Here is a 15,455-nt window from a genome sequence, read left to right on the forward strand (position 1 = left end):
GGGAGTCAGAGGCGGTGGGTTCTAACGCCCACTTGGCCACCTGTGGGCCGGGTGACTTTGGGCAAGTCGCTTACCTTCTCGGCGTCTCGGTTACCTCGTCTGCCAAGCGGGGATCAGAACCGCGAGCCCCACCTGGGACAACCCGACAACCCCGTAGCTCCACCGGCGCTTAGACGAGTGCCCGGCGCATAATAAGCGCTTAAATACCATCCTCATCATTAACATTTACCGGGCTTGACCTTCCCTTCGCACAAGAAAGCCGGGCAGCGGCAGACGGGGATCCTTTCGGGTGGCCACCCCCGATCCCGACCCCGGCTGGTCTTCGGGTGCCGCTCCGCCCTTCTCTCACGCGTCGGTTACTTCCCTCGTCCCCGGGCGGGATCCCAAATTCAAGAGCACCTAGAGGCCTGCGGAGGTGAAGCCGGTTTTCTAACGCTGCTTCCTTGAGAGCGCGTTTCCACTCCCCTTAAGGAGTGAAATACTCTTCTTTCACAACCTACGTTACCGACTTACCCAACTGACAGACCTGCCTCTCTCCCGGGAAGGGAAGAGGGTTTAAGATGCCACAGTCCGGCTCCCCCGGCCCGTCGTCTTTCCTCCGGGAATCTCTCCCCCTCTTGACTGTGAGTTCGGGGAGGAGAAATCGTATTATTAATCGTATCTGAGCGATTCCTGCGTTGTATTAGGCGCTGGGGAGAGTTCACTCTACCACCAAACACATTCCCTGGCCCACAAGGAGCTCACGGTCTAGACGGGAAGAGATTCCCGGAGGAAAAACGTGGCAAACAAGGCCTAACAAGCGATCGCCACACTCCGGGCAAACAGGCCGTCAAGTGTGGGAGGTTACAATTCCCCAGCCAGGATTACCAGACCCGATTTTATTTTGGTTTTTTGGTTTTTTTTTTACTAAAGCAGGGAGGGGGAAGAGGTGGAGGAAGGTGTAGCAGTTGTCAACTTCCCTTCTGCAAGATTCCCTCCTTGCCGCCGCACGCGTCGGTTTGATCCCCGACCCGCACTCCTCCAGTCGGGACCGGCTGGACCTCGCTCGGCCCTTTCCTCCGGCCCCTTCATCGGGATACTACCGCTCGAGAAGCAGCGTGGCTCGGCGGAAAGGGCCCGGGTTCGGGAGTCAGGGGGCGTGGGTTCCAATCCGGACCCCGCCACTGGTCTGCTGTGTGACCTTGGGCAAGTCACTTGCCTTCTCTGTGCCTCAGTTCCCTCACCTGCTCAAGACTGGGAGCCCCACGCGGGACAACCCGATGACCTCGTAGCTACCCCCGGTAAGCGCTGAACCAATACCCTCATTCTACTACTACTGAGAATGGTATTTCTTAAGCGCTTCCTAGGTAGTAAACACTTAAATACCATCATTATCACATCACCACCACTGAGAGTTAAGCGCTTAACAAATATCACATTACTACTGAGAACGGCATTTAAGCGCTTACTTCTTCGTAGTAGGCGCTTAACGAACATCATCATCATATCACTACTGAGAATGGTGTTTATTAGGCGCCTCCCAGGCGCCGAGCGCTGCTCTAAACGCTAAATACCGAGAACGGTATCTAAGTAAGCGCTTAACAACTATCATCATCATATCACTCCCGAGAATGGTATTTATTAAGCGCTCGCTACGTGCCGAGCGCCGTTCTAAACGCCGGGGCTGACGGAAGGTTGTCCCGCTTGGAGACTGATGGCGGTATCTGCTAAGCGCCGACCAGGCGCCCAACACTCTGCTAAGCGCCGGGGCAGACACCAGGTCATCAGGTTGTCCCACGTGGGGCTCCCGGTCTTCATCGCCAGATGAGGAGGAGGGAACTGAGGCACAGAGACGTGAAGCGACTCGCCCGAGGTCACCTGGAAGACACGTGGAGGGGCAGGGGTTTTGACTGTGAGCTGGTCACTGGGCAGGGATGGCCTCTTCTGCCGAACTGTCCATTCCAAGCGCTTAGTCCAGTGCTCTCCACAGAGTAAGCGCTCAATAAATACGACCGAATGACTTAATAATGATAATAACGTTGGCATTTCGGCGCTTACTTTGTGCGCAGCGCCGTTCTCAGCGCTGGGGGAGATACGGGGTCATCAGATTGTCCCACGTGAGGCTCACAGTCTTCATCCCCATTTGACAGGTGAGGGAACTGAGGCCCGGAGAAGTGACTCGCCCACAGTCACACCGCTGACAAGATTCGAACCCACGGCCTCGGACTCCCCGGCCCGGGCCCTTTCCACCGAGCCACGCTGCTTCTCTGCACAGCCCCCAACAGTAACAAGCAGAGAAGCGGCGCGTGGCTCAGTGGAACGGGCCCGGGCCGGGGAGTCCGAGGTCGCGGGTCCCAATGCCGGCTCGGCCCCCCCGTCAGCGGTGTAACCCCGGGGCAAGCCGCTTCACTCCTCTGGGCCTCAGTTCCCTCCTCTGTAAAATGGGGATGACGCCTGGGAGCCCCACGTGGGGCAACCCGATTATCTCGTGTCTCGGGAGTCGGAGGTCACGGGTTCCAATCCCGGCTCCGCCGCTCGCCAGCCGTGTGACTCTGGACGACTCACTTCACTTCTCTGCGCTTCAGTTCCCTCATCTGGGGATTAAAACCGTGAGCCCCACGTGGGACAACCCGATCGCCTTCTATTCCCCCCCCCCCCCCCCAACGCTTAGGACAGTGCTTGGCACACAGTAGGCGCCGTGAGCCCGTCACGGGGCGGGGAGGGTCTTTATCGTCGCCGAACCGTCCATTGCAAGCGCTGAGCGCAGTGCTCTGCACGGAGTAAGAGCTCAATCGATAGGACCGAACTAACAAATGTCATTATTATTATTATTATTATTATCATTCCAAGCGCTGAGCGCGGTGCTCGGCACAGCAAGGGCTCAACCGACAGGACCGGATGAACAGATGCCATTACTATTCCCAAGGCCGAGCGCAGTGCTCCGCACAGAGTAAGGGCTCAATCCATAGGACCGGACTAACAAATGTCATTATTATTCTAAGTGCTGAGCCCAGTGCTCTGCACAGAGTAAGAGCTCAATCAATAGGATTGGATGAATTAAGAGCTCAATCCATAGGATTGGACGAACAGATGCCATTATTATTCCCAAGGCCGAGCGCAGCGCTCCGCACAGGGTAAGGGCTCAGTCCACAGGTCTGGACGAACAGATGCCATTATTATTATTATTATTCCCAAGGCCGAGCGCAGCGCTGTGCACAGAGTAAGGGCTCGATCCACAGGTCTGGACGAACAGATGTCATTATTATTATTATTTCAAGCGCTTAGCGCAGCGCTCCGCACAGAGTAAGAGCTCGATCCATAGGACTGGACGAATTAAGAGCTCAATCCATAGGATTGGACGAATTAAGAGCTCAATCCATAGGACCGGACTAACAGATGCCATTATTATTCCCAAGGCCGAGCGCAGCGCTCCGCACAGGGTAAGGGCTCAATCCACAGGTCTGGACGAACAGATGCCATTATTATTATTATTATTCCCAAGGCCGAGCGCAGCGCTCCGCACAGGGTAAGGGCTCAGTCCACAGGTCTGGACGAACAGATGCCATTATTATTATTATTCCCCAGGCCGAGCGCAGCGCTGTGCACAGAGTAAGGGCTCGATCCACAGGTCTGGACGAACAGATGTCATTATTATTATTATTCCCCAGGCCGAGCGCAGCGCTGTGCACAGAGTAAGAGCTCGATCCACAGGTCTGGACGAACAGATGTCATTATTATTATTATTTCAAGCGCTTAGCGCAGCGCTCCGCACAGAGTAAGAGCTCGATCCATAGGACTGGACGAATTAAGAGCTCAATCCATAGGATTGGACGAATTAAGAGCTCAATCCATAGGACCGGACTAACAGATGCCATTATTATTCCCAAGGCCGAGCGCAGCGCTCCGCACAGGGTAAGGGCTCAGTCCACAGATCTGGACGAACAGATGCCATTATTATTATTATTCCCAAGGCCGAGCGCAGCGCTCCGCACAGGGTAAGGGCTCAGTCCACAGGTCTGGACGAACAGATGCCATTATTATTATTATTCCCCAGGCCGAGCGCAGCGCTGTGCACAGAGTAAGAGCTCGATCCACAGGTCTGGACGAACAGATGTCATTATTATTATTCTTTCAAGCGCTTAGCGCAGCGCTCCGCACAGAGTAAGAGCTCGATCCATAGGACTGGACGAATTAAGAGCTCAATCCATAGGATTGGAACGAATTAAGAGCTCAATCCATAGGACCGGACTAACAGATGCCATTATTATTCCCAAGGCCGAGCGCAGCGCTCCGCACAGGGTAAGGGCTCAGTCCACAGGTCTGGACGAACAGATGCCATTATTATTATTATTATTCCCAAGGCCGAGCGCAGCGCTCCGCACAGGGTAAGGGCTCAGTCCACAGGTCTGGACGAACAGATGCCATTATTATTATTATTCCCCAGGCCGAGCGCAGCGCTGTGCACAGAGTAAGGGCTCGATCCACAGGTCTGGACGAACAGATGTCATTATTATTATTATTCCCCAGGCCGAGCGCAGCGCTGTGCACAGAGTAAGAGCTCGATCCACAGGTCTGGACGAACAGATGTCATTAATTATTATTATTTCAAGCGCTTAGCGCAGCGCTCCGCACAGAGTAAGAGCTCGATCCATAGGACTGGACGAATTAAGAGCTCAATCCATAGGATTGGACGAATTAAGAGCTCAATCCATAGGACCGGACTAACAGATGCCATTATTATTCCCAAGGCCGAGCGCAGCGCTCCGCACAGGGTAAGGGCTCAGTCCACAGATCTGGACGAACAGATGCCATTATTATTATTATTCCCAAGGCCGAGCGCAGCGCTCCGCACAGGGTAAGGGCTCAGTCCACAGGTCTGGACGAACAGATGCCATTATTATTATTATTCCCCAGGCCGAGCGCAGCGCTGTGCACAGAGTAAGAGCTCGATCCACAGGTCTGGACGAACAGATGTCATTATTATTATTATTTCAAGCGCTTAGCGCAGCGCTCCGCACAGAGTAAGAGCTCGATCCATAGGACTGGACGAATTAAGAGCTCAATCCATAGGATTGGACGAATTAAGAGCTCAATCCATAGGACCGGACTAACAGATGCCATTATTATTCCCAAGGCCGAGCGCAGCGCTCCGCACAGGGTAAGGGCTCAGTCCACAGGTCTGGACGAACAGATGCCATTATTATTATTATTCCCCAGGCCGAGCGCAGCGCTGTGCACAGAGTAAGAGCTCGATCCACAGGTCTGGACGAACAGATGTCATTATTATTATTATTCCCCAGGCCGAGCGCAGCGCTGTGCACAGAGTAAGAGCTCGATCCACAGGTCTGGACGAACAGATGTCATTATTATTATTCTTTCAAGCGCTTAGCGCAGCGCTCCGCACAGAGTAAGAGCTCGATCCATAGGACTGGACGAATTAAGAGCTCAATCCATAGGATTGGACGAATTAAGAGCTCAATCCATAGGACCGGACTAACAGATGCCATTATTATTCCCAAGGCCGAGCGCAGCGCTCCGCACAGGGTAAGGGCTCAGTCCACAGGTCTGGACGAACAGATGCCATTATTATTATTATTCCCCAGGCCGAGCGCAGCGCTGTGCACAGAGTAAGGGCTCGATCCACAGGTCTGGACGAACAGATGTCATTATTATTATTATTCCCCAGGCCGAGCGCAGCGCTGTGCACAGAGTAAGAGCTCGATCCACAGGTCTGGACGAACAGATGTCATTATTATTATTATTTCAAGCGCTTAGCGCAGCGCTCCGCACAGAGTAAGAGCTCGATCCACAGGACTGGACGAACAGATGCCGTCATTATTATTCTTCTTCTTCTTCTTCCCCAGGCCGGGCGCAGCGCTGTGCACAGAGTACGGGCTCGATTCCCCAGGACCGGAGGAACAGATGTCACCACCGTCGTTCGAAGCGCCGAGCGCAGTGCCGGCGCGCGGAGGAAGCGCTCGTTCGCTCGTTCGCTCGCTCAATAAGCCCCGAACGGCCGGATTACGGTCACCCTTCAGGGCGCGGCCACCCGCTCGGGGCGGGAGGGCCGGGCCCGGGCGCCGCGGGCCGCGGCGGGAGGGGGGGGGGGGGGGAAGGGGGGCGCAAGGGGCGCGGGCGGCTGACCTTGACCGAGTCGACGGGGTACATGACGGTGTGCTCCAGGATGCCGGCCACCGCTCCGGCCGTCATGTGCGTGGCCAGGGAGGCGCAGGCCGGCAGGGTCTCGTAGCGCTCGGGCTCCGCGTCCGGCGCCATGCCGGGGCCGCGGCCGGGGCTGCACGGGCCGGGGGCGGGGCGGGCGCGCGCCTTAAAGCCCCGCCCGCGCCCCGCCCGCCCCCGCCGCCCGCCGCCATTGGCCGAGCCCGCCGGGCCCGGGCGCCAGCCCGCCTCCCATTGGTCGGCCCGCCGCGCCGGGCCCCGCCCCCCCCGGCCGTGACGTCCCACGCCCCGGCCCGCCCGCCGCGGCTCGGCCGCTCCCGCGTTCGTTCGGCCCTTCGGCCGTTCGGCCCTTCGGCCGTTCGGCCCTTCGGCCGTTCGGCCCTTCGGCCGTTCGGCCCTTCGTTCGGCCCTTCGGCCGTTCGGCCCTTCGTTCGGCCCTTCGGCCGTTCGGCCCTTCGTTCGGCCCTTCGGCCGTTCGGCCCTTCGTTCGGCCCTTCGGCCGTTCGGCCCTTCGTTCGGCCCTTCGGCCGTTCGGCCCTTCGTTCGGCCCTTCGGCCGTTCGGCCCTTCGGCCGTTCGGCCCTTCGGCCGTTCGGCCCTTCGGCCGTTCGGCCCTTCGTTCGGCCCTTCGGCCGTTCGGCCCTTCGTTCGGCCCTTCGGCCGTTCGCCCTTCGTTCGGCCCTTCGGCCGTTCGCCCCCTTCGTTCGGCCCTTCGGCCGTTCGGCCCTTCGTTCGGCCTTCGCTTCGGCCTCGTTCGGCCTTCGCGTTCGGCCCTCGTTCGGCCGTTCGGCGGCCCTTCGTTCGTTCCTTCAACCCTCCCTTCATTCACTCGTTCGCTCAATCAGCCGTTCATTGTTTCATTCCTTCGACCAGTCCTTCATTCATCCATTCCTTCATGCGTTCGCTCATTCGGCTATTCATTGCTTCATTCCTTCCTTCCTTCCTTCCTTCCTTCCTTCCTTCCTTCCTTCCTTCCTTCCTTCCTTCCTTCCTTCCTTCCTTCCTTCCTTCCTTCCTTCCTTCCTTCCTTCATTCGACCGTTCCTTCATTCATTCATCCATTCCTTCATTCATCCCTTCTTTCTTTCATTCGACCATTCCTTCATTCATTCATCCATCCCTTCATTCCTTCCTTCATTCGTTCGTTCATTCAGCCATTCTCTCATTCATTAGTCATTCACTCATTCATTCATTCAACCATTCCTTCATCCATCCATCCGTTCCTTCCTTCCTTCATTCGTTCATTCACTCATTCGTCGTTTCATTCATTCATTCATTCAGCCATTCATTCATTTATTCTTTCGTTCTTCCATTCCTTCATCCATCCAGCCGTTCATTCGTTCGTTCGTTCATTCATTCATTCGTTCATTCAACCATTCGTTCATTCATTCATTCATTCATCCATTCATCAGCCAGCCATCTATTCATTTGTTCATTCATTCATTCATTCATTCATTCGTTCATCCAGCCATCTATTCACTTGTTCATTCATTCATCCATTCATCCGTTCATCCAGCCATCTATTCATGTGTTCATTCATTCATTCATTTGTTCATCTGACCATCCATCCATTCATTCATTCATCCAGCCATCTATTCATGTGTTCATTCATTCATTTGTTCATCCGACCATCCATCCATTCATTCATTCATCCAGCCATCTATTCATTTGTTCATTCATTCATTCATTTGTTCATCCGACCATCCATCCATTCATTCATTCATCCAGCCATCTATTCATTTGTTCATTCATTCATTTGTTCATCCATCCATTCATTCATTCATTCATCCAGCCATCTATTCATTTGTTCATTCATTCATTTGTTCACCCATCCATTCATTCATTCATCCAGCTATCTATTCATTCATCCATTCGTTCGTGCGTTCATTCGTCCGTTCATCCATTCTTTCATCCATCCATCCGTTCATTCGTCCATTCGTTCGTCCGTTCATTCGTTCAATCGTCTTTAATAATGATAATGATGATGATGATGGCATTCGTTGAGTGCTGACTATGTGCCAAGCGCTGGGGAGAAACAAGGTCACGAGGTCGTCCCACGTGGGGCTCCCAGGCTTCAGCCCCGTTTGACGGATGAGGTGACCGAGGCCCGGAGACGTGAAGCGACTGGCCCGCCGTCACCCAGCTGACAAGCGGCCGAGCGGGATTAGGACCCACGGCCTCTAACTCCCAAGCCCGGGCCCCTTCCAACGAGCCACGCGGTATTTATTGACAGCTTACTAGGTGCAGAGCACTGCGCTGAGCGCTTGGAATATACAGTTCGGCCACAGAGACCACCCCTGCCCGACGACGGGCCCGCGGTCTAGAAGTGGGGGGGGGGGGGGGAGACAGACAGCGAAACGCGTTCATTCGTTCGGTCGTATTTATTGAGCGCGTCCTAGGTGCGGAGCGCTGCGCTGAGCGCTTGGAAACGTACGATTCGGCAACAGATAGAGACCAGCCCTGCCCCAAATCGGGCTCACGATCTCAACGGGGGAGACAGCGCAGCATTCGATCGTATTTCGTTCACTAGTATTTATTGGGCGCTTACTCTGTGCAGAGCACTGTACTGGGCGCTCGGAATGAACAGGTCGGCAACAGATAGCAGCGCAGCAGCTGCTAAGCACAGCAAAGCAGAACCAAACAGAACAAGTAGCCTGGAGCAGACCTCATCGAGATAAAGAGAATCGTAGAGATCTAGGCGTCATTAACAAAATAAATAGGATAGTAAATAATATATACAGATAGGCACGGTGTCGTGCGGAGGGGAAGGGGAAGAGCAGAGGGAGGGAGAAGGGGGAAAGGGGAGGAGGAGCAGAGGGAAAGAAAGGGGGGGGGCTCAGTCTGGGAAGGAAGGCCTCCTGGAGGAGTCAGAACGTCGCGGGTTCTGACGGGTAATAATGACGACGGCATTTCTTAAGCGCTTACGATCTGCGGAGCGCCGTTCTGAGCGTTGGATCCCGCTCCGCCGCTCCTAATAATGTCGGTATTGGTTAAGCGCTTCCCACGTGCAGAGCAGCGTCCGAAGCGCTGGGGGAGATACGGGGTCGTCGGGTCGTCCCACGGGAGGCTCGCGGTTAAGCCCCGCGTTACAGCCGGGGGAACCGAGGCCCGGAGAAGTGAAGCGACTGGCCCGAGGTCACGCAGCTGACACGTGGCGGAGCCGGGACTCGGGCCCATGACCTCGGACTCCCGGGCCCGGGCCCTTGCCGCTGCGCCGCGCTGCTCATCGAGCGCTTACTACTACGAACGATGGCGGTATCTGTCGAGCGCCTGCTACGCGCCCGGCACCGTACTAGGCCCCGAGGTGGACCAAAGCGAATCGGGTCCCGCGTGGGGCTCACGGTCTCGATCCCCGACGACGAAACAGAGGCGCAGAGAAGCAGCGTGGCCCGGTGGCAAGAGCCCGGGCTTTGGAGTCGGAGGTCATGGGTTCGACTCCCGCCCCCGCCCCTCGTCAGACCGTGGGCTCGTCGCTTGGCTTCTCCGTGCCTCAGTTCCCTCATCCGTAAAAGGGGGATGAAGACCGGGAGCCCCACGTGGGACACCCTGATTCCCCCGTGCCTACCCCGGCGCTTAGAACAGCGCTCGGCACGTAGGAAGCGCTTAACGGATACCAACGGCATTAAGTAAAGCGACTCGCCCAGCAGGCAGACGGCGGAGCCGGGATTAGAACCGACGACCTTCCGACTGCCGGGCCCGTGCTCTTCCGAGCGCTTGGACAGTACGATGCGGTCGTAAAGAGGGGCGATTCCTGCCCGCGACGGGAGGAATCTCGTTCTAATCATGTTGGTATTCGTTAAGCGCTTCCTACGCGCCGAGCGCTGTTCTAAGCGCCGGGGGGAGACACGGGGGGAGTCGGGTGGTCCCACGGGGGGGGGGGGGGGGGCTCCCGGTCTTCATCCCCATTTTCCAGATGAGGGAACCGAGGCCCAGAGAAGCGAAGTGACTCGCCCACGGTCACACGGCTGCCAAGTGGCCGAGCCGGGGATTCGAACTCGTGACCTCCGACTCCAAAGCCCGGGCTCTTGCCACTGAGCCACGCTGCTTCCCTAGAGGTGGGGGTACGGGCAATAATCACTCCCCCCGTCGGCCGGCTCAGAAAATAACGCTCCCCTCGCTCGCGCTCGTCGGATTTCGGCTCCTTTTCCGCTCACACGTGGGTACCCTGTTATCATCCATTCATTCAGTGGTATTTCCTGAGCGCTTCCTATGGGCAGAGCACTGTACTAGGCGCTTGGGGTGGACAAATCGGCCGCAGATAGAGACGGTCCCCGCCCTCTGACGGGCTTAGAGTTGAGTGAGGTGGGTAGAACCGCGCCGCGGTCCACCCCGACCAGTACAAGCCCGTGCCCCGGGCCGAGCAGCCGAAACGGAACATCTCGGGGCGGGAGCCGCCCCTCCGTATTTATTCATAGGTGGCGTCTGCCTCCTTGCCGCCCAGCAAGGCAGGAGCACGAAGGATCGGCTGGCCGCAGGAAAAGAATAACGTTCGAAGCTCGTGTCGGCCAATGATGCGTCTCTTATTCGCGCGCGGCTTATAGTTTAGCGACGTTCGGTACATCTCTTCATTGATCAGTGCCCACTAACCCCCTAGGAAGCAGGTCAGTATCATCCGCCTCACGAGAGAAGCCGCGTGGCTCGCTGGAAAGAGCCCGGGCCTGGGAGTCCGAGGTCATGGGTTCGGATGCCGGCTCCGCCGCTCGTCGGCCGCGGGACGGCGGGCGAGTCACTTGGCTTCTCTGGGCCTCGGTTCCCTCGTCCGCCAAATGGGGACGAAGACCGGGAGCCCCACGCGGGACAACCTGATGACCCCGTATCACCCCCAGCGCTGAGAACGGTGCTCGGCACCTAGTGAGCGCTTAACAGATGCCAACATTATCACGGGTCGAAGACTGCGGCGGAGACTTAAGGTTTTACTGGGCCGGAGAAGGCCGCGGTAAACCACTTCCGTATTTTTTACCGAGAAGACGCTACGGACAGATGTTGGTATTTGTTAAGCGCTCACTCCGCGCAGGGCACCGTTCTAAGCGCTGCGGGAGATACAGGGTCATCGGGTCGTCCCCCGTGAGGCTCACAGCTAATCCCCATTTTACAGATGAGGTCACTGAGGCACCGAGAAGCGAAGTGACTTGCCCGCGGTCACACAGCTGACGAGTGGCAGAGCCGGGACAGATGTACCGGAATGGTTCTCAGCCACGCGGAGAAGCGGCGTGGCTCGGTGGACGGAGCCCGGGCTTCGGAGTCGGAGGTCACGGGTTCGGATCCCGGCCCGGCCACTGGTCGGCTGCGTGACTTTGGGCGGGTCACTTGGCTTCTCGGTGCCTCGGTGACCTCATCTGCAAAATGGGGACGAAGACCGGGAGCGCCCCCCGTGGGACGACCCGATCCCCCCCGTGTCCACCCCGGCGCTCGGAACGGTGCTCGGCGCGTAGTAAGCGCTCAACAAATACCCACGTTATCATTATTGTCAACGATTACGGATGCAGGTGGCACGTTCTGGAGAAGATGTGTCCATTCACTCATTCATTCAATCGTATTTGTTGAGCGCTTACTATGTGCAGAGCACCGTACTGAGCGCTTGGACTGTCCCCGGAGTCGCCCTGGGTCAGAAACGACTTGACGGCCTTTGGACACACCCACCCAACCGTCTGTAGGGTCACGGCCTTTTCGGAATAGTAATAACGTCGGTATTGGTTAAGCGCTTGCTCTGTGCCGAGCACCGTTCCAAGCGCCGGGGTGGACACGGGGGAATCGGGTCGTCCCCCGGGGGGCTCCCGGTCTTCACCCCCATTTTCCAGATGAGGTCACCGAGGCCCCGAGAAGCCAAGTGACCCGCCCAAGGTCACACAGCCGACCAGTGGCCGGTCCGGGATTGGAACCCGTGACCTCCGACTCCAAAGCCCGGGCTCTTTCCACTGAGCCACGCTGCTTCTTAAGAGGATGAAGAAATTAGGGAGGATGGACGGACGGACGGACGGACGGACGTCAAGGTGGACGGATGCTCGTCTGAGAGCGAGAAGCTGCGATGGCCTAATAATAATAATAATAATAATGTTGGTATTTGTTAAGCGCTTACTATGTGCCGAGCACTGTTCTAAGCGCTGGGGTAGACATAGGGGAATCAGGTTGTCCCACGTGGGGCTCACAGTCTTGATCCCCATTTTACAGATGAGGGAACTGAGGCACAGAGAAGTTAAGTGACTTGCCCACAGTCACACAGCCGACAAGTGGCAGAGCTGGGATTCGAACTCGTGAGCCCTGACTCCAAAGCCCATGCTCTTTCCACTGAGCCACGCTGCTTCTCCAATACGTAGCGTATGGGCCCGGGAGGCGGAAGGAGCCGGGTTCTAATCCCCACTCTGGTGTGTGCCCGCTGGGCGACCTTGGGTAAGTCACTACTGTTCTCGTCCGTCCGTCTCCCCCGATCAGACCGTGAGCCCGTCAAACGGCAGGGACCGTGTCTCTATCTGTTGCCGACTTGTTCATTCCAAGCGCTTAGTACGGCGCTCTGCACCTGGTGAGCGCTCAATAAACACTGTTGAATGAATGAATGAACTTCACTTCTCTGTGCCTCACTTACCACCTCACCTATAAAATGGGGATTAAGATCGGCGGCTGATTAGCTCCCTTCGCTCCCAGTGTTTAGGATAAGGGCCTGGAATGTAGTAGGTGTTGAAAAATACCATCTGAAAAAGAATAATGTTGGTATTTGTTAATAATAACAATAATAATAATGATGCTGTCGGTATTCGTTAAGCGCTTACTATGTGCCGAGCACCGTTCTCAAGCGCCGGGGTAGACACGGGGGAATCGGGTCGTCCCACGTGGGGCTCCCGGTCTTCATCCCCATTTTCCAGATGAGGGAACTGAGGCCCAGAGAAGTGAAGTGACTCGCCCACAGTCCCGCAGCTGACAGGCGGCAGAGCCGGGAGTCGAACTCACGACCTCTGACCCCCGAGCCCGGGCTCTTCCCACTGAGCCACGCTGCTTCCCCGAATGGAGGCCGACCTCAGACTTGACCTCTGCATCTACACGCGGGGCACGGGGCCCGACCTCTTAGGTAATCACCGTTCGAGAAGCGGCGCGGCGCGGTGGTGGAAGGAGCCCGGGCTTTGCGGTCCGAGGTCACGGGTTCGAATCCTGGCTCTGCCACTTGGTGACCGTGGGCGAGTCACTTCGCTTCCCTGGGCCTCAGTTCCCCCGTCCGCGAAACGGGGACGAAGACCGTGAGCCTCACGTGGGACAACCCGACGACCCTGACTCCACCCCAGCGCTTAGAACGGTGCTCCGCCCATGGTGAGCGCTCGATGATGCTGTTAATGATGTGGGCATTTGTGAAGCGCCGCGCGGAGCACCGTTCTAAGCGCTGGGGGAGATGCGGGATCGTCGGGTTGTCCCCCGTGAGGCTCACGGTCTTCATCCCCGTTTGACGGACGAGGGAACTGAGGCACCGGGAAGCGAAGCGACTCGCCCACGCTCACACGGCTGACGAGAGGCCGAGCCGGGAGTCGAACCCACGACCTCTGACTCCGAAGCCCACGCTCTTTTCCCTGCTTCCCCAACAAATGCCAACCTTATCATCGTGACTCGCAGTGTATGCGCGTGGGAAGGGGGAGCAGCGGAGAGAGCCCTGATATGGCAGGTTCCGAGGTTCTGTGTTCTTTTCCTCACCTCTCATCGTCGATCCTGTTTACTGAGCGCTTACCGTAGGCGGAGCACTGTGCTAAGTACTTGGTAGGCTACCACGGAGTTGGCAGGCACTTCCGTGGCTCGGTGGGAAGAGCACGGGCTCTGGAGTCAGAGGTCATGAGTTCGAATCCCTGCTCCGCCGCTTGTCGGCTGTGTGACCGTGGGCGAGTCACTTAACCTCTCTGTGCCTCAGTTACCTCATCTGGAAAATGGGGATTAAGACCGTGAGCCCCACGTGGGACGACCCGATTCCCTGGTGTCTACCCCAAGCGCTTAGAACGGTGCTCGGCACAGAGTAAGCGCTTAATAAATACCAACATTATTACTTTTAAATGGTATTCGTTCAGCGCTCACTCCGTTCCGGGCGCTGCTCTAAGCGCCGGGGTCGATACGAGCCAATCGGGTCGGGCGCAGTCTGCGTCCCACCTGGGGCTCGCCGTCTTAACCCGAGAAGCGGCGCGGCTCAGCGGCGAGAGCCCGGGCCCGGGAGTCAGAGGTCGTGGGTTCGACTCCCGGCTCCGCCACTTGTCAGCTGGGTGACGGCGGGCGAGTCGCTTCACTTCTCTGGGCCTCAGTTCCCTCATCTGGAAAAGGGGGATTAACCGGGAGCCTCACGTGAGACGACCTGATGACCCTGTGTCTCCCCCAGCGCTTAGGACAGTGCTCGGCACACAGTGGGCGCTTAACGGATACCGACGTTATGGTTATTACTTTACAGATGAGGGACCTGAGGCCCCGAAAAGCAAAGTGACTTGCCCAAGGTCGCACTGCAGCGGTGGAGGTGGGACCAGGACCCCGGTCCTTCTGACTCGCGGGCCCGTGCTCTATCCGCTGGGCCATGCTGCTTCTCATTTCCTGCCCATACTGAGCTCACAGCAGATCGCAACGTCCGCCTCCCAGGTAGAGTTGCCTCCAGGCCCAGTTTGCGATATTTCAGTAGGTACGGGGCCCTGACGGAGAGACCGCGGATCTGGGAGCCGTGGGTTCCGGTCACGGCTCTCCCACTCATCTTCTCGGCGCCTCAGTTATCGCGTCTGTAAAATGGGGATTAAGACGGAGAACCCCCAAGTGGGACGGGGACTGTGTCCAACCTGATTCGCTTGGATTTCCCCCCCCCCCCCCGTGCTTAGTACAGTGCCTGGCGTATAGTAAACACTTCAAAAAATACCACAGTTATCGTTATTCTTAGTACTAAAATAATATTCATTCAATAGTGTTTATAGTATTCCTTGAACGCTTGCTACGTATTCAGTAACTTCAATGCGTAACTTCTCCTGAAATAGTGAACCGCTCACTCCAAAGTACTCGCTGAGGCTAAAATTGTTCTGGTTAATCCTTAGCCTAAAGGTGATGTGATTTGAGAAAATTGGATCAGGAGGAACTTTCTTTCCTTTCGAACAATAATGGGGGACCTGAGGGTGGCAGGGAATCAATAAGCTCAACAGCACTGAACACTGTCAGAGCAGAGCGGGAGTGTAAACTAGAGCCAACGAACCCGGAGCTTATAATATAAAATACATTTCAGTTACCGAGAGCAATAGAAGCCATACAAAAATAACAACAATGATCATATTTATTGAGCGATTACTGCGGGCACAGCACTGTATTA

At 56.6% G+C, this 15,455-nt stretch overlaps 1 protein-coding gene across 1 annotated transcript in view; it reads right to left on the bottom strand.

The window, feature by feature from the left end:
- SLC25A37 (solute carrier family 25 member 37) overlaps positions 1-6,276 on the bottom strand; it is a 42,698-nt gene extending 36,422 nt beyond the window's left edge. The window contains exon 1 of the mRNA XM_029064878.2: positions 6,124-6,276. Coding sequence (XP_028920711.1) covers positions 6,124-6,255 — 132 coding nt within the window. The 5' untranslated portion in view covers positions 6,256-6,276. The remainder of the gene's footprint in view (positions 1-6,123) is intronic.
- Positions 6,277-15,455: the final 9,179 nt, after the last annotated feature.

The sequence above is a fragment of the Ornithorhynchus anatinus genome, chromosome 5, assembly GCF_004115215.2.
Source record: "Ornithorhynchus anatinus isolate Pmale09 chromosome 5, mOrnAna1.pri.v4, whole genome shotgun sequence".
In the NCBI taxonomy this organism is placed as follows: domain Eukaryota; kingdom Metazoa; phylum Chordata; class Mammalia; order Monotremata; family Ornithorhynchidae; genus Ornithorhynchus; species Ornithorhynchus anatinus.